The sequence below is a fragment of the Scleropages formosus genome, chromosome 16 (assembly GCF_900964775.1).
Source record: "Scleropages formosus chromosome 16, fSclFor1.1, whole genome shotgun sequence".
Lineage (NCBI taxonomy): Eukaryota > Metazoa > Chordata > Actinopteri > Osteoglossiformes > Osteoglossidae > Scleropages > Scleropages formosus.
In genome coordinates, this window is record NC_041821.1 from 19,530,081 (window position 1) to 19,553,398 (window position 23,318).

General features: G+C 40.1%; 1 protein-coding gene across 1 annotated transcript in view; it reads right to left on the reverse strand.

Moving 5' to 3' along the window:
• Positions 1–259: 259 nt before the first annotated feature.
• LOC108933606 (uncharacterized) overlaps positions 260–23,318 on the reverse strand; it is a 43,859-nt gene continuing 20,800 nt past the window's right edge. The window contains exons 13-23 of the mRNA XM_018750785.2: positions 22,694–22,813; positions 22,375–22,426; positions 22,014–22,151; positions 20,184–20,266; positions 19,423–19,511; positions 18,926–18,982; positions 16,484–16,642; positions 15,859–15,952; positions 14,176–14,226; positions 10,821–12,734; positions 260–331 (exon numbers count right to left, since the gene is read on the reverse strand). Of these exons, the coding sequence (XP_018606301.2) occupies positions 260–331; positions 10,821–12,734; positions 14,176–14,226; positions 15,859–15,952; positions 16,484–16,642; positions 18,926–18,982; positions 19,423–19,511; positions 20,184–20,266; positions 22,014–22,151; positions 22,375–22,426; positions 22,694–22,813 (2,829 nt within the window). The remainder of the gene's footprint in view (positions 332–10,820; positions 12,735–14,175; positions 14,227–15,858; positions 15,953–16,483; positions 16,643–18,925; positions 18,983–19,422; positions 19,512–20,183; positions 20,267–22,013; positions 22,152–22,374; positions 22,427–22,693; positions 22,814–23,318) is intronic.

The window sequence follows — 23,318 nt, forward strand, 5'->3', positions numbered from 1 at the left end:
AAGCCACGGTTTAATTCAGAAGAACAGAGAGGTGCTTGAGAGGACTTGCTCAGACCCCTTGAGGGAACGGGAGATCATGTTCAGGGGGTTTTGTTTCCACAGCTCACTACTGCCATCTTCTGCAGCTGGCATCTGCTTAATAACCACCAAGCGGTGACCTAGGCAACCCAAAGTGCCAGCCTGTCTTGTTTAATACAACAGGACAAAGCAACATCATTTTAACTTCCTCTTGTGCAGCGATGAGGAACATATCTCTAAGTTACTGTTGTTCACTGGGAATTTCCTTGGTGGCACTCATGAGTTGAGGGGCTTCTTGCTCTACAGCTGGAAGCTACAATAAGAGAATAAGAGATCACGAGATTACACTTTTGACAAATGGTGCTGATGTACAGGGAAATGTAGCCTCGCCTCATGGGAGGTGGGTACACGGAGAGGTCAGGCAGCAGCTGCTCACGGCTTTCCACGACGTCTCTTCCTTGGGCCAAATCACTCCATCACTCCCGAGTGAGGTGCAAAAACCATTCCTATTCACACTCCACCACCCCTACTGACAGGGGTTTGAAAGCAGAGGGGGTTGTGGGGGGGGGTGGCAGGAGCTCAAGTAGAAATGGATGTTTATCTTGATGAGGGGAAAGTAGGATATATAGACCGTGCTGATGCGGTCTGAATAGACTCAATTTTTCTATCACCGATTCATCAGGATTAACTCATTTTGGAGACATATTGAAGTCAAAATTGCAGCTTTGTGCAATTAATAGACTGCGTTTATTAATGAGTATTCCTGAATGACAGCCATAGAGACAGTTCTTAAGATTGGCTGCAGAAGTTCACCTGCTGCTCAATTTCATTTTCAGTTCTCACTAACAAAACTTCTCAGATCTTTAAATATGAATGTTAAAATACATACTTTTTCCACATAGACACAAAAGTGTACTCAACAGAGCCTTAAATTCATTTAAATTTACATTTACTGTATTCATTTACCAGAAGCTTTTTTTCAAAGCGACATACATCTCGGAGAAAAATAAAATGAATGCATTACATCAACGGAAGGAGTGATTTGGATGCAGACACATGATTCTAGAATACAATCAATAAGTGCTTCTGATACTCATACCATCATCAAGTGCAGCTTAATTGTGCTGTACTTCTCTTTTACTGGTTATTTAAACCAGTGTCAGAGCTCATAAGTTTAAATATTTACCTACATGTACATCTACATTAGCTTCTCAATGTTCTCCGGATATGTAGACTGAAGAGGGATTAAACCAAGTGCTACTCTTTTCAACTACACAAAAGCCAGTTGCAAAAAGCAGTTATTTCTATTTCTGACTCCTTGTGAGAGAGATAAATAATCCAAACATACATAGCTTTGTTGGTCAAGTATGTTTGCACACGGAATCAGTTTTGACATGATAGATGCTCCCTCAGACACATTCAACATAAACGGCATCAGAAAGCTAGAGTAGCCATCTTGTAACAAATTTTGAAGAATATGTAATAAATAAATAGTATCTAAAGAGTACACACAGAACTGAACAATTACTTACAGGGATGTGTATGAGCGTATTTAAGTCATAAGAGTATAATGGTGGAAATAGCAAGCTTAAACATAAATAGGTGTACTCGGGGGTGGCTGGTGACGCTGGGGTTCGAAGGGCTGCCTTTGGCTCCAAAGGATGTCGGTTCGATCTCCGGCTGTAGTGCCCTTGAGCAAGGTGCTTGCCCTGCAATTGCTCCAGTACCTAGTGGTTGTGTGCCTGGGTAACTAATTGCAGCCCTGTGATGGACTGGCGTCAAAGTATGTCCTCACCCCTTCAGCTCATTGTGTCCCCGCCCAGGACAAGCGGTTCTTGTAATTGGTTGGTTGGTAGGTGTACTTGGCAACATTAATAAAATATTTTAGGCTATACCCCATGTCCAAATGTAAATTTCAGTTGCATTTAATTAGTTTATAGCCGAATGCCAGCAGTGAGATCTTAATGTCCATTCAAGTGTGGATATGGATTATAATTGCACCTCCAAGGTTGATATGTGACGCTGCTTAAAGGAAGAATAAGTTATTTTTTCCCTTTGTTGTTTTAGTCCCTGTTGCTCTGTATATCTTCTCAGAAAAAGGGGCATGAAAGATGTGATGGCCAGGGTGGGAAGGTCAACAATGATCTTGCAATGATCACACTTTCTGGTCTTGGAATTATAGAGGTTTATACCAGTATTGAAGGCTTGGCAAGTATTTGTATTCTGGCCTAGTAACATGTGTTAGTTCCCATAAACCTGTCAGTTACGGATGAGGAAAGGATGGACTCTATGATGGCGGTGTAGAACCGGATTAGCATTGTGTATGTTGAATTTTTCAGCTGTCTTGGAAACTAAATGTACAGTTTTACCTCCTTTACAAGGGAGCTGATGTTGTCTTTCTATTTGAAGTCCAGGGATATAAATGATACAATATAATGCAACCCCAGGAACCTGAAGGACTTCACCGTGGTGACTCGTGGATGATGGTCGTGTGAGGCGTAATGTCATATAAAGTACTCCAGATAAAGTGATGCCATTCTCTTCATCGTGTTGTTGACTTGAACCAAACTCTTGAAGTTGATACGAGCAGCCTCGGAAAGCTAATAGAGTGGAGTGAAGACATATTAGAACATTTTGGAGGTCAAGGCATGCCTTCAAATTTAGAAGTGATGAATATGATAATTCTACTTAAGGGATTCTGATTCTAATTTCACTACATCTTATTCTTTATTGTGATAGTTTCATCGATGCACAAAAGCAGTAAAAAGTATTTCTTTGGTAATAAATACGTCACCAAGGGTGCAGTGGGTTGGACGGGGTCCTGCTCTCTGGTGGATCTGGGGTTCAAGTCCCGCTTGGGGTGCTTTGCGACGGACTGGCGTCCCGTCCTGGGTGTGTCCCCTCCCCCTCTGGCCTTACGCCCTGTGTTGCTGGGTTAGGCTCCGGCTCCCTCCGACCCCGTATGGTTCAGACACTGTGTGAGTGAGTGTGAGTGTGTATGTCACCAAGAAAATACTGGTCAATGCAGAGATGTGGCATCCTTATAGCAACACTACGTGACATATTACCAGTGAGATTACGTTAGCATCTAGTTGTATACAGAAACCACCTGATATAAGAACTAGATGCTAGTGAGACACTGAAAGGCCAGATCACAGCGAGCAGTCACCAAAGGGGGGTCCACACTGTCTCACTGGACAAAATGAATTTTAAAGTGCTATCAGTCCATGAGCTAAAAAACTGCCACCAGTTCAGCCTAGAAACAATAATCCCTTTTTTCATTACCTTCACTCACTGTTGACACATCTAAACACGCTTACAGGCACATGTGATCACACACTCTGGGTGCAAAAGCGATAGATTTCCACTACTCATTGAGGTGCAAAAAATTGGGCTTAATTATACAGCCAATGTTTCACTAATTATCCAACAACTTATTTCTCATCCTGCATCCAGTGCATGTCCAAAATGCCAAAAGTGGTATAAAAAAAAAAAAAAAAAAAAAAAAAGAGTTCATTTTTATATCACAGAAGTTAGAGGTATTTAGCTGGGGATTATATTGAGAAACTAATTAGAATAATCAGGTGAACTAATTGCCTCACCTACATAAGAAGGCAATGTACTTTCAGAGGTCCTTTGTTCTACAACGTATTTCAGAAAGGTTTCCCCCTCAGGTCAGACAGGCTCTCAGTGCTACATTATCTACAACATATGGAGCTCAAACCCCAAAGAAATAGATCCAAACTAATTATGGATTTTCTGCTCAATTAATAATGCTAAGACGCCTGCAGTAACATGTAGTTCCTGCGGCTTGATTAATACCAGGCTATTACAGCTAGGCAGAGGAAGGGAAGTGTCAAGAAAGTTTCTGCTGCAGCATGAGTTTGAGTCGAAGTCTTCGTTGCGCAATTAAAATAAATAAATAAATAAAAAAATAAATGTATTATCTTATGAATGGATGCAATAAGATTACTGGTAAATTGTGGATCTAGATTTCAGTGTGTCTTGTGGTTGACCAGATCCCAGTGTTAAAACAAAGCTGAATGTTACAAAGCGGTTAAGAATGAATAATTGATGGAAAATATAAGGTTTTATAGAAATTGGCTTAATCTGAGCTGCTTTGGCAACACATACGTAGATATATACATACATACATAGACATACACATATCTATATCAGTACAGACTGAATAACTGTTAGCTAAACAATACAATTCTCCACTGGAATATAGGGAATTAAATGAAAGGTAATTTTATTATGGAAATGTATCACATAAAGTTTCAGTTAACACCATCATCTATTTTATTGTAGCTATTAAAGCAAATATGACAAAAGCACGGATTTCATAGGCATCTAAATTGGTGATGTTCTGTACAAGTATAAGCGTACTTCTTAAGGGTACACATTTTCAAAGGTCAGAAGTAACACTATCAACTCACGAACCCTTCTTTTACCAGCCTGGATATTCATGTGATGTAAATATAAAGTTATCACACATGCTAGTGAATTTCAGCATATCAGGTGCAATTTTAAATATCCGATGTATTCAGAGATATATTTAGGCTTTTCACCCCAAAAGTGCTGTGATCAGTACCTCAGCTGAGTGCAGTAAATATGCATTCAAGGTTACATTGAACCGCTGTTGAAGGGAATCAAGCCCTTAATATATAGCAAATAAATATCTACTCTAATCTCTGATTCGTATCTATGCCGCTTCCATAATTATAAAATTGAATAGCCTTAGGGACCTTGATCAACTGGCCGTGCAATAGGATCATTGTTTTTGGCACTGGAAATGCGGTTCTTACCATGCAGCTCCCCGGGGCACTACATTGGTGTGTGTGTGTGTGTGTGTGTGTGTGTGTGTGTGTGTGTGTGTGTGTGTGTGTGTGTGTGTGTGTGTGTGTGTGTGTGTGTGTGTGTGTGTGTGTGTTAGCTAAGTGGTGAGCTGGCATATGGATGTGCTGTTCGTACTGAAAGGAGAGCAGTGAAGTAATCTTAGAGGCCATTTACTACTGAAAGTATAGTAAATATTGTAACCTGATATGTTAAAGTACAGGTTTTCATACACAGCCCCTTCTGTCACAATAATATTGTGAAAAATAAAACCTTTTTTCAAATATTTCAGTTTTCATCATCATCATTACATAAACTCTGATTTAAATGCAATAGAAAAATTTGCTGTATATAAAACAAAGTAAATGTCACAAGTACTAATTAAGTGAACATGGTATTCAAAATAAGTAATTAGGGCTTTTATACGGAAATAGTGCTCAATATTTCTCAAGTAAGAAAGTTGTGCAGTTTTTTTTTTTTTTTTATTGAGTTATTTATGTTGGGCATGTTGCTCAGTTACTCTCTCTCTCTCTGTATATAGGGTGATACACAAGTTCAGCCAGGCTGCAGGTTTTTTTTTATTCTTTTTTCCCCTGTCTGTTAATTGTGATATTGAAGTACTAAACTTGGTAGTTAAGTCACCTCACCTGATGATTCAAGTGTCAAAGCCGCACTAATTAAAACTCATTTTTGGAAATATGTAAGATACCACTCCTGGAAGACCTCAGCTTTGCACCCCTGACTTGGCACCTAAAAAACATCTATATAACACTGAGAAGCATCTCGATCTAATTTTAAACAAAAGCAAGGTCTGGAGTGCTCCCCTGTGGGCACAGCTACAACATTGCAAAGATGCATTCCATCACGGGCCGGGATTAAAAAGCAATAGCTCTTGCAAACTGCGTTTCATTAAAAAGAAATAAAATGGAAGAAACATTTGAATACTAAGTCAATTTATCATTTTTCTAAGATATGTTGTGAAATAGCTTGCACTTTAGCTCGGTATATTGGTGTGCTAGTTATACTGAAAAGGGCTCCAGGCAGGAATACAGAGTGTTATGTGCACAGTTAGAGTGAAGGATTGCTGGAGGTTTAAAATTCGTGGAAACTAGATGAGACCATAGTTTGTGTGTCAACAGGGTTATATGTCAGCAGATCATCACATCATCATCCTGTGTTAAATATTGGAAATCTGTCCTGCCAATTAATATAATTATAAGGATTAAATCTGGGGCGTTTGTTTTAAAGGAAAGTACTAAATCCAGAGGGGGGCATGGTGGTGCAGCGGGTTTGATTCAGTCCTGCTCTCCGGTGGGTCTGGGGTTCAAGCCCCGCTTGGGGTGCCCTGCAACAGACTGGTGTCCTGTCCTGGGTGTCTCCCCTCCACCTCCAGCCTTACACGCTGTGTTCCTGGGTTAGGCTCCGGTTTACCACGACCCTGCTTGGGACAAGTGGTTTCAGGCAATGTTTGTGTGTGTACTAAATCCAGACAAGAAAATGTTGAAAAAAACATACTAATGAAGGAGCACCAACAAGTGTGGTTCTCTTGCATATAGAAATAAAGTGTAAATCTACATCTGCTCCAAGGAGTTGTATGTCTTTATGTTGTCTTTTGCAGTTTGTTGGAAGTGCAAGTTTAGGAGGGAAATAAGGAAACTACAAAATATAATGGCTCTGCTCTAGGTTATATAGAGAAAAACATTACATAGCTTGATTTGCTTTTAAAACTTTAAATTTACCATTAAGGGATCTGAGAGGACAAATGCAATGTCTTTCCCTCCCCGTTTGACTAAGCTTTACCGCTAATTAGATTTGTGTGCGTTTTTTTTTTTTTTTTTACCCCCTCAAGAACAAATCCATGCCAGCAGCAGAGCAAGGTTTCACTTTGAGAAAGTACTCTGCTGTTCACACAGTGCAGGGACCATATAATGGGGTATAGATTTTATCTGGGGGAAAAAAGTGGCCAGTGCAGTACATGGGGGGATGACAAATGGCTGTCAGTCTGAATGGAGACAGCAAGAGGAGTTCACCTGCAGTTGTTAGCAGTTTGAACACCTCCGGGGCAAGCGGCTCGAGCCAGAGGTCCACTCTCAATTCTCAAAGGTTCGGTGACCTGGTAGCCAGGGAATTATTAAATAGACCCACTGCTTGCCACAATCACTGCAAATGACAGTCCTAAAAGTCTCATTTCCATACATGAGACTGTGTAAAGCAGGACGATAATATTTTAAATATGTCTCTTTAGTAATACAAGGGTAAAATACACTTACAACACTACTGGCTGTGCCATCCTGTCCCCCAGATTCAAAGCTAGGTCTCACAGCTCTTGAGCTGCTCAGTAGGTGTGGAGTTTCAGTCTTGCTCAGGGTGAGAAGAGTTCGCACATTTCTCCATGTGTGCACCACCCCCCAAGACATGCATAGAAACAGGCACTGGCAATCCATGAAAGGAGCCAACTGGTCCATCATCATTTAGCACTATTTATATGGAGAATAAAAGGAATTAAAGGACAAAGCGGATGTCTTTGTCTATATAAGTCTGGGAGTGATGACTGATTCAAGTCTTTCTCTCAACACATCGCAGCCACAACCCCGACCTGCAGATACACCCTGCATAACATCCACAGAATCTGTCCCTATCTAACAACCAGACTCTGCACAACTACTTGCCCAGACCATGGTGACATGGACAACTGCAGCTCCTGTCTGGCCTTTCAGCTACTGCTATCAAACCCCTACAGCCGATACAGAACGTTGCTGCACGAGTCGTGTTTGACTCACTGAAGAGTTCCCATGTATCTCCTCTACTCATCTCTCTGCATTGGCTTCCTATGGCTGTTCAGATCAAATTCAAGACTCTGGTTATAGCCTACAAAAGCATCAATGGAAGTGCTCCCTGGTATCTACAAGACATGATTATCCACTACACCCCAACCTGACTACTATGCTTCTCCACCTCAGCTCACTTGGTGGTACTATGCACAAAAGGTACAAAAGCAAAAACACAAAGGCTTTCGATTCTGGCACCAAAGTGGTGGAAGGACTTCCCCCCCTCACTCAGAACTGCTGAATCTCTGTCTACATTTAGAAAGGGTCTTAACACTCACTTCTCCCATGATCTCAAGTTCATGCAAGGTATAAATGTTCATGCTCTATAACTTTGAGATAATGCTTAACAACAGATAAACCATCATGCAGCTACTCCCGTAATTTAACGTAAATAATAAATAGATATATATCTAGGAAGGTGACTAGGAATTGTCGACATTCGAATAAAGTTTTATGCAGCTACTCATGCGATGTACTGTATTAAATTAAAAACTAAATAGCTTAAAAGCAAGTCAAGCAAAGAATAAAGGGTTAAGAACACAATGAAATACTGCGGGAAAGATCATGAGTAACAGATGATTTGACAGTTCCAAGATAGCAAGTGAAGAGATGCATCTTCAGGAGCCAGCAGGTCAGAAGACTGGCAGCTGATGTGATGTCGAGTGGGAGGTCACTCCACAACTTCTGCTAGAAAAGACTAGCATTCCTTCTGTGCGTGCTTGGGCAAAGGGTGCCAAGACAGAAGAGAAAGGCAGAGAGGAAGGAACACCGAGAGTAAGAAGAAATTAAAGTCGGGAGGCAGTGAGGGGCCAAACCATGCTGGGACCTGTAGGTTAGGTTGTGGGTCTTAAACTGGATCCTGGCTCTAACGGAGAGCCAGTGGCAAAACCGGAGTAAGGGAGTGGTGTGTATATAAAACTAAAGTAGTTTCATGAAGAGTTGTTCAGTAAGAGCAGCAATTCAAACAGGAGACTAAGATGACAAGGTAAAAGACATAACTATAATACCTGCAGCCCCTGAACGATGTGCTATTTCATAAATGTGCTATTAATATTGTTACAAGAAGCCAAATCTGTCCCAGTCCCAGTCTGCAGTAAACCCCTTTCCAACAGACTTGATCTATGGCACCTTGTGACTTTGCCAATTGCACAGGATAAGTATATTAAGTTAAGATACATTTAAGTATATTTCCCATTATGTCCTTTACATCACAAATCTGATGACATAGAGAAACAGCTAGAAATACTTTGAAGAGGAAAATCATTTTAAAACCATAAGAGTCATAGTCTGTAAATGTATTCCTTTATTTAAATTTCATAAACAAGACAATTGCTGTCATAAAGTTGCATGTTTTAATAACATTGCACATTAGTATTTTTTAATTTGTATTCAACCACCATAAAACCATTGCAGCACGCTGGGGCAGTCCGAAGGGGGGGGGGGGGGAGGAGCCGGGGAAGGAACAACGGCACCTGACAGTAATCAACGCTTCTATTTCTTCCCCCGGCTTGACCAGTGAAGGGAGTGAGTCCGAGGACATCACGGGAGAGACGACCTCGGGAAGTGAGACAGCACGACCCCGAGAGCGACAGCAACAGCAACCCCGAACTCCACGTTCCCCACCGAGCACCCCTAGGAGACATCAGTTCCCTTCACCCCCGTTTCCCCCTCTCCCATTTTCCTGTGAGCCCCGCAACCAATAAACCCCCCCCTCGCAAGCAACTCGCGCAATTGTCGGCCCCTTCTTACAACCATGCCACATGCTGATAGACATTTACAGTACCATGGCCCTACACAAATGTTTCAGAATTAAATACATTTCATATATATTCAATATACATTTGATACTGAATGCAAGCAATGAGCTGTATCTTATGTACCAATCAAATTTTAGTGGAAACTGATCAATGATGATAAAAAAAGTGACCAAACTCTACCAATTGTATTTAGAACAAAAAAAAAAAAAAAAAAAAAACCTCCATTCAAGTGATTTAATGTTAAAGTGAGTTTAGCTCAGATTTAATTTTGAAGAGAAGCTGCTTAGGTTCAAGTTAACTGATTAAAAAAAAAAAAAATTAAAATTAACAGATTTAGTACATTTAAAACCAAATTGTTAATGTTGACAGAATAACATATATAAGGGACTATAACAAAAAGAAAATATTACTTTACAAAAGTGATTTTCTAAATTGGTTTATACACTTGCAATTATAAAAATTTACACAACACAGTCGTGTACAGCGACTCAAAAAATTTAAACATTTCCACTACAATCCAATTAGTATTATTCATCGCAACATGTTTAGTTTGAAAAAAAATAATCACAATTTAAATACAGTAAATGTCAGGATGAAATGTTATATCTTCATTTTAAAAACAATTGATTGTACCACTTCAGGGCATTTGCAAAACATTTCAGTACGAGTACAGTATGACAATTTAACAGAAAGTGTGTAATAAATACGCTTAATGATCTCAGTGATGCAAAGACTACGATAAGCGAAACGGGAAAATAAGGACCAGCCAAAGAGGATTCAACTCAATTTGTATAAAGGCATAGCAAAAGAATATGACTTCAATATAATGTGTTGCTGTGAAGACTTAACCACAAATTGCCTTCAATTTTCAGTATCAACCCTTAAATCCGATTTTGAAAGCTAGAAACTGGATATTGCATCAACAGAAAACATTTATTATGCTGCAAAGTGTCAAAACATACAAGGAAGCGCAATGTTCAGCACGATATATTAAACCCTTTAAAATGGCACAAAATAAAGAATTTTAGCTATTCAATGCTGTCATATAACGTAACCAGAAGTAACTAAAACTGAAAGATGAAAAAGTGCTTTAGTTTGTTTTGCACTGATATGTATCAAATTGTTAGTGCTTAAGATTTATAAAAAAAAAATATATAATATTATATCCACTTTATATTTTTCTCAAAACTTTTCAGCTGCCATCACAAAAAATTTGAAGCCATCAGACCATGGAGAGGTGATTAATAACAAATGCAGCTTCTTTTCTGCAACCAAAAGTTAACTCCCAGACTTCAGAGAAGGGGAATAAATAGTACTCTGAGAGAGAGGGTATGGCTCTCATGTTATTTTTTCCCAGTTGTCTGAACTCCTGGTATCTCACCCTGGTGGCCTTGAAGACTACATCCACGGTGATGAAGGAGTCTCTGTCAGCCACCAAGACGCATCGGACGTCTAAGAGTTCGCGGAGGGCAACCTGCTCAAAGTGGGCTTGTTTGGGCATCAGGGTGATGGAACGTGGTGTAGGATGAAACACACCATCCTCCTGCACCAGCCCCACATGGGTATCTGTGAGGAGGAGCCATGAGATGGCGTGTGGCCGTGGGTGGGGACTCACCTTGACTCTCACGCTGGTGTAGAGAAGGAGGTGCACATCCGCTAGAGATGGCTTTTCCTTCATATTACCATGGAGAAAGTAAACAAGGTCCGCTAGGGCCCTTTTGAACTGTGAGCTCAGTCGCAGCCTGCTGTTTAGGCAGAGGTCAGGTATGTAAGCTTTCCAGTTAAGTGAGAGCTCCATAAGGTCTCCTTGGAGAAGTGGGTGCCTCCTTGAAAGCTCCTCAGCCTCTGGAGACAGCCCCCTCAGCAGGGCTTGGCATAGCCCCTGTGTCAACTGCTTGCTGTATGTATACATAGTAAAAATGGTGTGCTCTGTGGTACCCAGCACCCTGACGTGCTGCCCGGCAAAGCCCACGTGGACCTCCCTGATACGCTGCAACTGGAGCTGGTGGAACACAGCCAGGCCCTTCTCATCTCCCTGAAGGTCACGATCATGGAATATTGCATATATGATGGATTCAAATAAAAGCACACAGCCAGGCTGTGGAGCAGGCTGATGGCTGTTAGCAAAGTGAAGCCAGTAAACACCCAAAAGCATCTGAGAATTAGGAATGGTATCTGGTATGAGATGGCCCAAGCAAGCCAACAATTTTTGGGGAGTTAGAGACTGCAGCTTGTGAAGACAAAGAGGAAATTGCACTAGCTTCTGACAAAAAAACTGAACATCCTTGCTAATAGTAAGAGAGCTCTTATGGGACCATGCCATGGTCTGAGCTGGTTGCAGAAGACTCTGATGTTTAATATAATTCTGGAAATTTCTGAGTGTATCTGGCAGCTGCACAGTTCCCCAGACATCTGATTTGATAGTCACTTTGAGATGTATATTTTGACAAAGTGAAAGATGCTTCACAATCATATACATCTGTTTGTACCAGCTGTGAAAATGAGTCTTCTTTACAATCTGACGGATGACCCGCTTGGTTGTGCGTAGGTGACTGCCGGCACCTTGGAAGAGGCAAGAGAGCCTTCTGGCCAGCTTGTAGTCACAGCTTTTGTTCTGGTCATCCCCACTGTACTGTTGTACAATTTTATGTTCTGATACTGCTTCCTGTCCTGGCTCCACAAGGCCCTTGGTGGATACTTTGCGCATTCCAGCATCACTAAGTTGGCCCTCGACAGCCATTTCTACTAATGGGCTCCTTGGCAGGCTTTGGCCTGGCAGGGGCACCTCAGAGGTCTCCTGGACCTCTGTCCTGTTGGCAGCAGTTCCTCCATCTGCCTGAGAAGCTGAGAGCAGGAGCAGAAGGGTGACCCCGCACAGCTCCTCATCCATGTTCCCAGTAAGTGGATGTGCATTTGTGCCACTTTGACTTTTGCTTAGGTTACTGCCACTTCCGTCGCTACTCGTTGCACTCTGGCTGACGTCATTTTCTGGTCTGTCCCGCTCCCTACGCAGGCATGCCTGATGCCCTTTCTCTTCCGCTGGCGACTCAGCCGGCATTTCAAGCCTACCTGATTTATGAGGTGACACATCCACTTCTTTTTCTGTCTTGGCTGTTCTGAGCATTTCTCCTTCCTTGCAAAGGTGACCCTTCTCCAGATGATTAACACAGTCAGACTCCTCTGGCGAGAGCTTCTTCACAAAACCTTCAGCTGTCTTTCTATCAACTCTACTTATTTCATTACTTGAAATCACAGCCTCCAAATACTGGATGCCATGCGGCAGTTCTTCATAATTCTGCAAAAAACAAAAGGCAATAAAATGTTAAATTCTTATTTGTGCATATCACATTAATCTTTGTATACTTGATTGTTTCACAGTAACTTTTCTTTTACAATTATCAGAGTTCTGAATATGCCTTGCAGGTTGGGATAGGTAGAGCTGTTCTTTCAGCTATCATCTTGCAGGACCTAGGTTTGAATCCTACCTCCTGCTGTTATACCTGTGAATAAGGTACTTAAAACCAATTGCTCCAGTTTAATATAGTTAATATACAATTTTAATAAATTAAACTTCTCCGCTGTACAAATTAATAAATCACGAGGTAAAATTCCAATTCGATTTGGAGAACAGTGTCAATTCAAATAAATCTCAAACTATAGCACTAAAAGGACTTGTACACAATTTATTAGAAATCAGCTCACACATAAAATAAAAATACTCAAAACAATTAAGACTGAAGTCAGTGCAAAAATTAGCATACAAAGTCCACAAACTGACACCTTTCCTGAAGTAAACCATCTTCAAGCCAATTACCAAACATGTATTTTATTGCTAAAAGATGTTGTTTAATATATTCACAAATGTCCATTCTATCCAGTAGCTATAGGTCCAACCCAGAAACATGAAGAAAATGTAAATTAATATTTAATGTAAAATTATCTGGTGTCATAACATGATGATCCACATGACACCTGAGAGTCAATGCACCCTGCATGTGTCCATAAAGCAGCAATAGTCTCCCCTGACTGGATCAGGCTCACTCATCCCACTGCCCAGTTTGAAATCCATCTACAGTCACTGCAATAGAGATCAGAGTATAAGCCCACTGTGCTGAGCTTGGTAAGAAGCTGACTGAAGCCTCAAGTATGTAATAGGAGAAGAAAACAACAGGTGACACCAGAGAAAAGTTGGATGTTAAGAAAACAGTTGTAAGCAAAATTCTGACAACCTTTTCTAACAAATGTATACACGCTACCAGAAAAGACCTAACACTCCTAAAGTGAGTATCAGATCTTTTAATAAATAAAAGTGGTCCATTGCTCAAAAAGTTTTACTTGCTAAGGTAATCTTTGTTTTGCCAGCCACAGAAATAAGACCTCAACATTGTGTGACCCTTATTTCATAATGAAAGATGTGTTTTAGAAAAGTACTGAAAAAGTATTATCGCTCCATAACATTGAGATTGTTAGCTCTACAAAAATGGTAGAACAGCAGACCAAAAAAACTCAACCTGGTCTACATCAGGAGAGTGGGGAAGAATAAGAAGGGAAAGAAAAGGAAAAAAAAAAAAAAAAAAGCACACAAATAGCTTGTTTCTTGAAGAAAGGTGACATGCTTAATGACACCACATACGAGTGTGGAGAGGACAGTCTTTTCTTGATTCCTTCCACTTTTGACTGAGAAAATTGCAGGTAATGTGTCAAATTCATGTAACAGGTGAGTCATGTCCTCTTACCTCATCTGTCAGTTTAAGAGGGTTAGTGTCACAGACTGACTTCTCATCCTCCTGTAAAATGGAAGAAAAACTTTAAAAAAGCCACCTGCCAAATGTGAAATCTGTTTTCTTTTAAGATTGCTTTATCTTCAGTCTTTACCAACAGTCGTGGAATTGTACCATTCTTGCAGATTTGTGAAGAGGGAAGATGAAGTTTGTACCTCTTACAGACAACAATCAATTAATTCAACACCACAGCAGCTTATCATACATTAAAGACAATTGTGAGCAAACTCCATTCATAACTTGATTTGATCATAAATCAAAAGCCACTTTGTAAAAGCCACATTTCTCAAATGTCTCAATTAATTTATTCACTGGTGAGGTTCTGTTATAATTGCAAATAAATCTATAAAACCAAATTCCCCTCCCCCCCCCCCACTTAAAAAAAAAAAAACTTCAACTAAATTTCCAGGTGGAGACTAATTTCCCCAACTGCTCAGCCAATCCTGATTGTTAACCAAGTCATCCCATAAAAATCTCAGCCACTAGCATAGTGGTTAAAGCTGCTGCCTTTGGACCCAATGGTTGCAAGTTTGTATCTCTCCTCTAGCTGTACTGCCCTAAATTGTTCCAGCAAAAATTTGCCAAATGGGTAAATAGTTGTAGGTAGCATAGTAAGTTCCTTTGGAGAAAAGCATCATCTAAACAAAAAAAAAAAAAAAATGTAAATCTGCAATGCATCTTGTGGACTATCACTACATAGCCATGCTCCACTCTTTTTTTTTTTTTTCTCCTAGCCGCCATGGAGAAATCCTCTTGCATCACACCATAGCAGGCTTATGGAGGTAATTTCTGCTTTAATGACCACAGACAACATTTTCAAGACTGAGATTCTCCATCCCCTAGTAGGTCCATCCTCCCTGTCCAGACTAATCCAAACTGAAGCCATAACTGTAGATACCTCCTGAATATCCCATGCAGGACCCATGTATCTCTCATACTTTATACAGCTCCTGGTACAGGCCATTGTGACATCCCACTTCTACTAATGTCTGTAGTCTTCTACCCTCTGCCATTAAGCCTCTAGAACTGATCCAGGAAGCTGCTGCACAAGATCTATTTGACCTGCCTTAGTGTTCCTGTGCACGTCCCCTCTTTGTCTGTCTCCACTGGTTTCCAGTATCTACCCATGTCAAGTTCAAGACTTTGCTCATACCTTATGAGACTATGAAGACTGCATCCTGATGTCTGCAGGACCTGATAACCCTCTACATTCCAGAAAGAACTCTACACTCTTCTCCTCCTGGCCTCTTGGTAGTCCCACACATGAGGATTAATATCAAAAGCCAAAAGGTTTAAGGCTCCGATGCAGTGGAATCAGCTCCCTGCGCCCCGTAGAATCGCCAAATCACTCAAAATTCAACAAGGGTCTCAAAATCTACTTCAGACCCAATTTTCTCATGAGCTCGTATTTGCTCCATAAACAAACACATTATCTGTCACAATTACCTTTATGCTTCCTGTTGCTTCTGATAATAAATTGTGGTATTAGACAACCTGTGCTTCAAGGACTATGCATCTGCAACTATTTTATGAAATTAACTGAGTTGTATGTTAATAAAACAGCTGCTAATCTAAAATGTAAATGTGTTCTATCCAGAATTTTATTTCATTATTCTTTTACATTACATTTGCACATACCTTTAAACATTCTGATGGTTTGCTATTAGTGTCAGTGTTCATTTCATCCAGCTTCTGCAATCTTGTTGGAACACCCTCAATGTATGAAAGTAGCCTGATCCAGGAAAGAAAAGTATTTTCTGTAAACCATAAAGCAGCAGAAGAGTAACATCTGTAATTCTGTTAGTGTAAAAAACACTATCGATCTTAGTGCTCTTTACATGAAGTAAAGCAATTATATTCGTATTCAAAGAAATGCTGCAAGACCCTTTGTTTTCCAAAGCAGTTCCAATTAACAGGGGTGGTAAAACATAAATGAGGTTCCAAGCACAAAAAGGCTAAACTGTTCATGCTCCAAAAGTTAAATATATTATGAATATCAAACAGCCTGGCTCTTTGTATGAGATTAAAGGCACTCAACTAGGTGTGAAATTGACAATGATCTCCTAAAAAGGATTTGTGGAAAAGACCAATTTAATTGAAAGGAAAAGAGACATTGTGTTGAGTAATGTAGTTTTTCCTTTCCCCAGAACTTCAGTTATACACAATATTAGACAAGTCCCCATTTTGATTCTGCAAGCTTGTCGTTTTCTGCTCCCTTGACTGCCAGAGCCCTACACAAGGGATTCTGTGCAGTATGATTTACCTGTCGTTTGCAAATGAAGACAGCCCAGCCACACATGATTTGGGACCGATTGCAGGGCTGCTGTGACCTGATGTCTCCCACGCTCCCAGGGGGCAACCCCTCCTGCCACCCCTGCAGTCACACATCTTCTGCTTCGACCGATATATCTCATGCTCCAGTCTAGGGAGCAGTGGGGGGCCAAGGAAGGAAAAAGAGACAGAAAAGGAGACAAGGGAGATTTTACTTGTTCATGCACCTCCAGGCTGTGATATTGTGCTCTCTTGCATAATTTTGTTTTTCATTCTGCATGGATACACAAAAAATAAGTCACCTTAAATTCTGCTGAATTTTTCTGCTTGCTACAATTACATAAATGGGTTATAATTAGCTAAAATTACTGTTTTACTAGCTGAAGGAGAAACAAATTGAATCATGATGTGCAACTGCAAAACTAAGACCAGTGAAAGTCAAATAGATCTGTGTTATTCCAGTAAGTGTATTTGCATGCAAATACAAATTCCCCCAAGCGTAAACACAGCTTAGCATAAGTTAAATGGAATTAAAGCAATTTGAACACTAGAAACTGATCAATGTTAAATTTTCATGTGGCTTAAAAAATATAGATCAGTTAAAGAGTTTTATTCATAGCCCGTATCTTTACAAAATTAAATGGCTACAAACATTATGGGGATAGACATTAAGAAGCTGTAATACATCTTCGTTAATATAGGACAAATCTTGTCTTAACCACAGAATTCACAGATAATTGGTCTTAATTTCTTAATATTTCCACAGGTTTTCAACAGTTCCTTATCTGCAATTTATCAGTTATGTGAATCACACTTTTGCCCCATCAGCAGTTAGAAGTATAGAGAAAACATAATGAAGCTGAAAATGGACAAAGGCCAACTTTGCCTTTAGTCCTAACAGTTTCTACCCTTTAACCTTCACTCTTCAATGACCTTTCCTGATCTTGCTCCAGAGTCCCATACAGGGCCTTGAGCTTTGTCTGCAGGCCCCAAGCATGATGAACAGCAGATGGCAGCCAAATCTGCTCCAGGATCCCCAACTGAGTGGTGGAGTTACTACTGATGACCAAGTGCCCAAGACCTTGGCCACTGCCACCTCCCCTGCTTCCCTCAGGTATTGCTCCCACCTCAGTGGCACAGCTGTCCCATCCTGCTGCTTTTGCTGTTCCTCCTCCATAACAGCTCTGTGGCAACTCTGGTATTCTTGGCTCTGAGTTTACATTTCCACTATGTTCAACTGTTTATTCTCCACAGTTGTGCTCAGGCACTAGCTCCTCAGGGTCTCCTTGTTGATAGAGAACTGGGATTCCACCATTTCAATTTCCACAGCTTTAAGCTTTTCCATATGTCCCACTTTAAAGCCCATCTTAGTATACCAAATAGTATTACTTTGTTGTGCCCGGCTGGTCTTAAGTATTTTGAGGATTTCCTCTAGGATTTGCATGTAGAACATAAGAACATCTTCCACCGAGTACTTCTCACACAGTTGCTCTTTCAGGTCAACTTTCTCTTCTACCAGTGGTCTTCCCTCAACTTTCACTGTCCTGGACCACTCATCCCACTCTCTCCAACTCCTCCAGCTCATAGAAGGTCTTTGCCATCTGGCAGGCCATCTGCAGGCATTCCTGCTCCTTCGCCTTCCCCAACATCCTATGCTCCTCATAATATCCCTTCTTGGCCAGCAGGGGCTGCAGCTGATGTTTCAGGTCTAGGCTGTGGAGCTTCAGGCTCTCTTCCTGTTTGTAAGCACAAAGTCATTCCATTGCTGCCTTGTGCAGTCTCCATCTCCTGCTGAAGGTGCTCCAACTCCAGTTTTAAACAGCTCTGATTCATTATCTTCTCTACTGCCCTCTTGCCAGCAGCGCTTTAACCATTTAATGAAGAACTACAGGCATTATACAGTCTCATGTATATGTGAAAAATAAAACCACTTCCCATGTTCACACAACATGGAATCTTTGTATGAAAATGGCTCCAGAATGGGCAGCACCGATGCTAAAAGCTTGGGTAGCACAGTGGGTCACCCTGCTGTCTCACAGAGCCCAACTGGTGTGAGGATGTGGGTTCGATCCCTGCCGAGTGTGTGGAGTTTGAATGTTCTCCCCATGTCTGCTTGGGTTTCCTCCAGGAGCTTGTTTCCTCCCACAGTCCAAAAAACATGCTGTTGAGGTTCACCCATAGTGTGAGTGACTGTGTTCCACTGATGTATGGATAAATGACCCATTGTTAGTAATCTAGCTGTGCAAGTTATCTTGAGTGAATAAGGTATGGGTTGATAACACTACATAGAGTTCACTGGAAGTTGCTTTGGAGAAAAGCATCTGCTAAATAAAGTAACATAAATGCAGAATAAGGACATTATCTGCACAGGTCATAAATGAAGAGCTAGCGTATGCATTTCATCTCTAACAATATTTGATTGACACTGCTATACCTTTCGTATTCCAGTGTCTCCAGCTCTTCACATTGTCGTCTTCTGCACTCCATCCTACTGAAATTAGAGGTAAAATATCATTGTGAGGGACAAAAAAAAGCATCAATAAAGCCACACTAAAGCTTGTTCAAGGATTAGAAGAAAACACAGTATCACAATTTGAAATTAAGGGTGCTATACAAAGGTATCCTTTCAATTTAATTCAACTGCACAATATTTAATATTAGTCATTTAATAACGATTAAATGGCCCATACCAGACAAGATTTGCTTAAGGATACAGCAACAAACCTACATCCTGTCAGCATCAATTTTTAAAGCAATATTTTCATTCAGATTCAAGTAATTCATAGGGGACACTGTTAGACGACTCAGCCGGGCTGCTGGAAATGCAAATGTAGTTTTGACAGGGTGCAGAAGAGTGGGGAAGGCAAGCAACTGTCGTTTTTAATGAAACTTTAATGGGCAGACACTCTGTGGCCAGCATATTCTCCTCACCCCGGGTTGTACAACATTACTGAAGACAGGTTCTCACTGCTCTCAGAAACGTCTGTCATAGATGAGTTCGGAGAGGAGAGCAATGTACTCTAGGAGGAAAGGGTAGAGAGGTGATAAATGACCAAATAACTGGAAACGAGGAATAAAATTGCACTTGTTTCCTGCTGAAAACAAAAACCAAAACACACATTACACCTGGATGGATTAAATGAAAGCCACAAATAAATGCAAATTAATGCTTCAATAACAAATCAAAAATCACATCAGAAACTATTTTTCAATCTTATCAGCCATAACCCTTGAAAGGACAAGTAAAAAGAACATATCTGACCGCTCAACTGATATTTAGGGACTCAGAGAATGCACTCAAAGTAGTTTCAAGAGTACTATGAAATACATAAGGCCTGCTAAAATTTCTTTTGAATAAAATTAGTCCCAAATATTGAAATCACTTCATAAAACAGACATATACACTAACTGGAAACCTGTACATCTTTTACTATGGCAAAGCATATACTAATTTTCCCCTGGGGGGGAATTCCTTCAGACAAGGCATATCTTCTTGTGGACTGTGATATTTGCAAAACCAAAAATGGGATTTTAAATTTGAACACAGTCATATTTTAATTCCCCCCCCGGAAGAATATCATAGCAAGATGTACAGACAGAGGTTTCTGTAGCAGTTTAACTACAGTCTGGAATAGCAGATCTCATAAAAAGAAAAGAAAAAAAAAAAGTTCTATTTCCCCAACTCTTTTTACCTTCCGCTTTTCCCTCATTTTAGCTGCTTCTTTCGGGTGGTTAAACCGGAACATATTCATCCTCCCCAGCAATATGACAGCACCTATTAACATATTCAAAATGACTGATTACAAATAGCTGAAGTCTAACAAAGCTCACACTGCAATATACTATATTTTAAATGGCACAGAACAGAGGCATTCAGGTCAGCTAGCCATACAAATCAGTTTCCAGCCCAGACAGACATTGATCCATCTTGATTTTAATTTCCATTAATATTCATGCAATGCAAAAAGGTAACATACTTACCTCACTCAGGTAGATGAACACTTGTTGAATACTGGGCACAGTCTGCTTATTGAACCGTAACAACATTACCCCACTAACTAAAGTCGGATGTTGCGTTTTTCACATTTCATGTAGGACATTCACAGTGCAATGTGAAAAAGGATTAGGAAGCTTCTGTATATGACTAAACCAGCTCTCCAAATTCCTATAGATTGCCGCTCACAGTCCATTTATTTTCTGAAAAGTGCTTCAGCTATTCAGTACGTCATTGAGGCTCTGGTTTACACATGTACAATCTGGCATCTAGTAAGAATAAGACTCTTATGACCCTTGGTACAAAAGAGTAGGGTTCCTATATGCAATAACAAAATATTGACCCCATACAGAAAATTACTTTCCTATCCTATTTTCTCTTTTCTTGTGAAGCAAATAATCCTATTCCTGTTAATATCGCCTCAAAAAAAAAGAACCAAAGCAGCCGAAAGAACATTATCTGATAGATTTTGGGAGAGGGACCAAAATGAAAATTACCATCGCACATAAAATAAAAGTTGCTTTGTATGCCACAATATTTAAGAGAGATATTGATTATACTGGAAACATTACACAGGAAATAAAGGGAACCTGTGTGGTGCTCCTTGATGTGTCACATACAATATACCTTCTGTATCACACTAACGCGGGTGTGAATAGACTCCGTTTTTAGCAGACAAGCCATTCTCCCGGGAGGGCAAAAGGTTTGCTTCCACTTTCCCCCCTTATAAAAGTTTAATCCTCTTTTCATCTATAACCTTTATGCTCTGTCAACTCCATCTGCCAATTAACTAGAGGGCCTTTCTGCTTTGTCAGTGCCCTGTGCCCCTACAAATGTTTGGTAATGAAAACTCCAACTCACTGGAGAAAAATGACTAAACTTGCACATCTTTTTGGGGGAAGTATTTGTGTTGTTGTCTTCAGGGAGCTTGTGACTTAATGAATGTCTCTGAATCAAATGAATCGCATTCAGATATAATCTTAATTTTAGAAAGTCAACGGTACAAAGCATACCCACATCTATTTAAACATGCTTTTAGAGGTAATCTATTGTATGATTAAAGAGGGAAAATTTAACTGAAAGACATCTGATTTTTTCAGCCATAGCAATAATAGATCAGAAGGGAAAGAGGTGAGACTAATAACCTGTACTGTTGGGTTGTCATTAGCCTTATAGCTTGCTCCCCCCCCCCCCTACTCATTCTTTTATAAGAACTCCTCTAAGCCAAACTGTTATTTAACATATTACAGAAATTACAAACAAGCATAAAATGTATTATTGCAAAATATATTCACAAACAATTTCGTAACGGTAATATAATATTGCAATGATCCGATTTTAAGAAGTCTACTTATTCAGAAACAGCATTTATGAGAAGTAATACCGTCACAAGGTTATCCTGTATTTTCAACATCCTCGGGCCTTTCTCAACCTTCAGAGACCAACAAGGTCTAAGCATTGTGATATCTGGGATCATGGAATAAGCATGGGTGGCTCCAGCACTTTGGAAGCAGGAGGATATGCTTACCCTGACTAAGCTGGTAGGGCTCCATCACTGGTATGCCATTTACAAAGCACTGGGAGCTGCCAAGTGGGACCAGAGTCACCAAGTCATTCAGATTCTCAAACACACAGTGCTCCCTCTCCAGACTAGGGCCATGAAGAACTGTGGAAAGAAAACAAAAACAGTTTTGCAAGAAGAATGAGGCAACGGGCCCTAATAGACAATGCAATGCTTTAACAGAGCAAAAAAAAAAAAAAAAAAATCTAACCAGATAGGAACTGACCCAACAAACTCTACAACCAAATCAACAAATGATGTACAGCAGCAGTTATTTCCCACACGAGTCCAAGAGGTTTGAACCTATGTTAGGTCAAAGTTAACTCACCAATGTCTTGTTGCACTTCAGCATCATCACGGCCAACACTCGTTCTCCCTTCCTACAAAAGAAAGGAAAAATTGTAAAACAAGTATTACTTATGTGACACTCATCAAAAGCAGCTTATAGGACTCCTTTCTTATATGCTGTGGATTTAGTTTTATATATATTATATTTTTTTTAAACTGTGGTAGAAGAGTGTAGCTTGAACCAAAATCCATCAGGTTAAGACTAGGTACTTAATCACTGTACTATCAGCTATACAAAACAGTGTAACTCTAAAGTACTCTCCAGCTGGCTACGGATCATGTATACAACAAGCGTGTACCTTTAAGTGATAAAGAATAATCCCTGTGCTGAGGAGGTCCTCATCAATGCCAATTAAATGTGGTAACTCAGAGTCCAGGACAACACCGATCCCCTCCTTCCGTAGAGCCAGAGTCTCCTCCTAAACATGTAAATTAAATATATTAAAGAATACAAAGTTCTGTTGCAGGTACCATAAATATAAGAATTACTGAAGCAACCCAAGAACATCATGCTTTGTAAAAGTTACTCATCTGGAAGTTACAGAAAGCCATAATTTCACACATTGTCTTGCAATTCTTCTGGATTGCGAATGTTAAGTGAAAACAGGTTCTTTTTATTTGGGAGGGGTTTAGCATTCTCTGTTTCATCAGTAGCCAGTGGTGCTTTCCTTTTCAGAATAGCATTTTTGCCATATTTTCCAAGAACATCACTCTGAAAAGTAATATCTTGAAACTGCATTAAAAAAAGGGTAAATGGTACTATTACCATTACAAAAAATTAAGTTTAGTTTGAAGTATTTCCCCCCAACAAGTTTTAACTCTCCTAAACATTTGTTTGTTTACATATTTCTTTAGAAATAAAGTATCATAACAATTATGGTATCTGAGTGACTTATGGGATTCAAGAACCATGCAGGCCTGTTC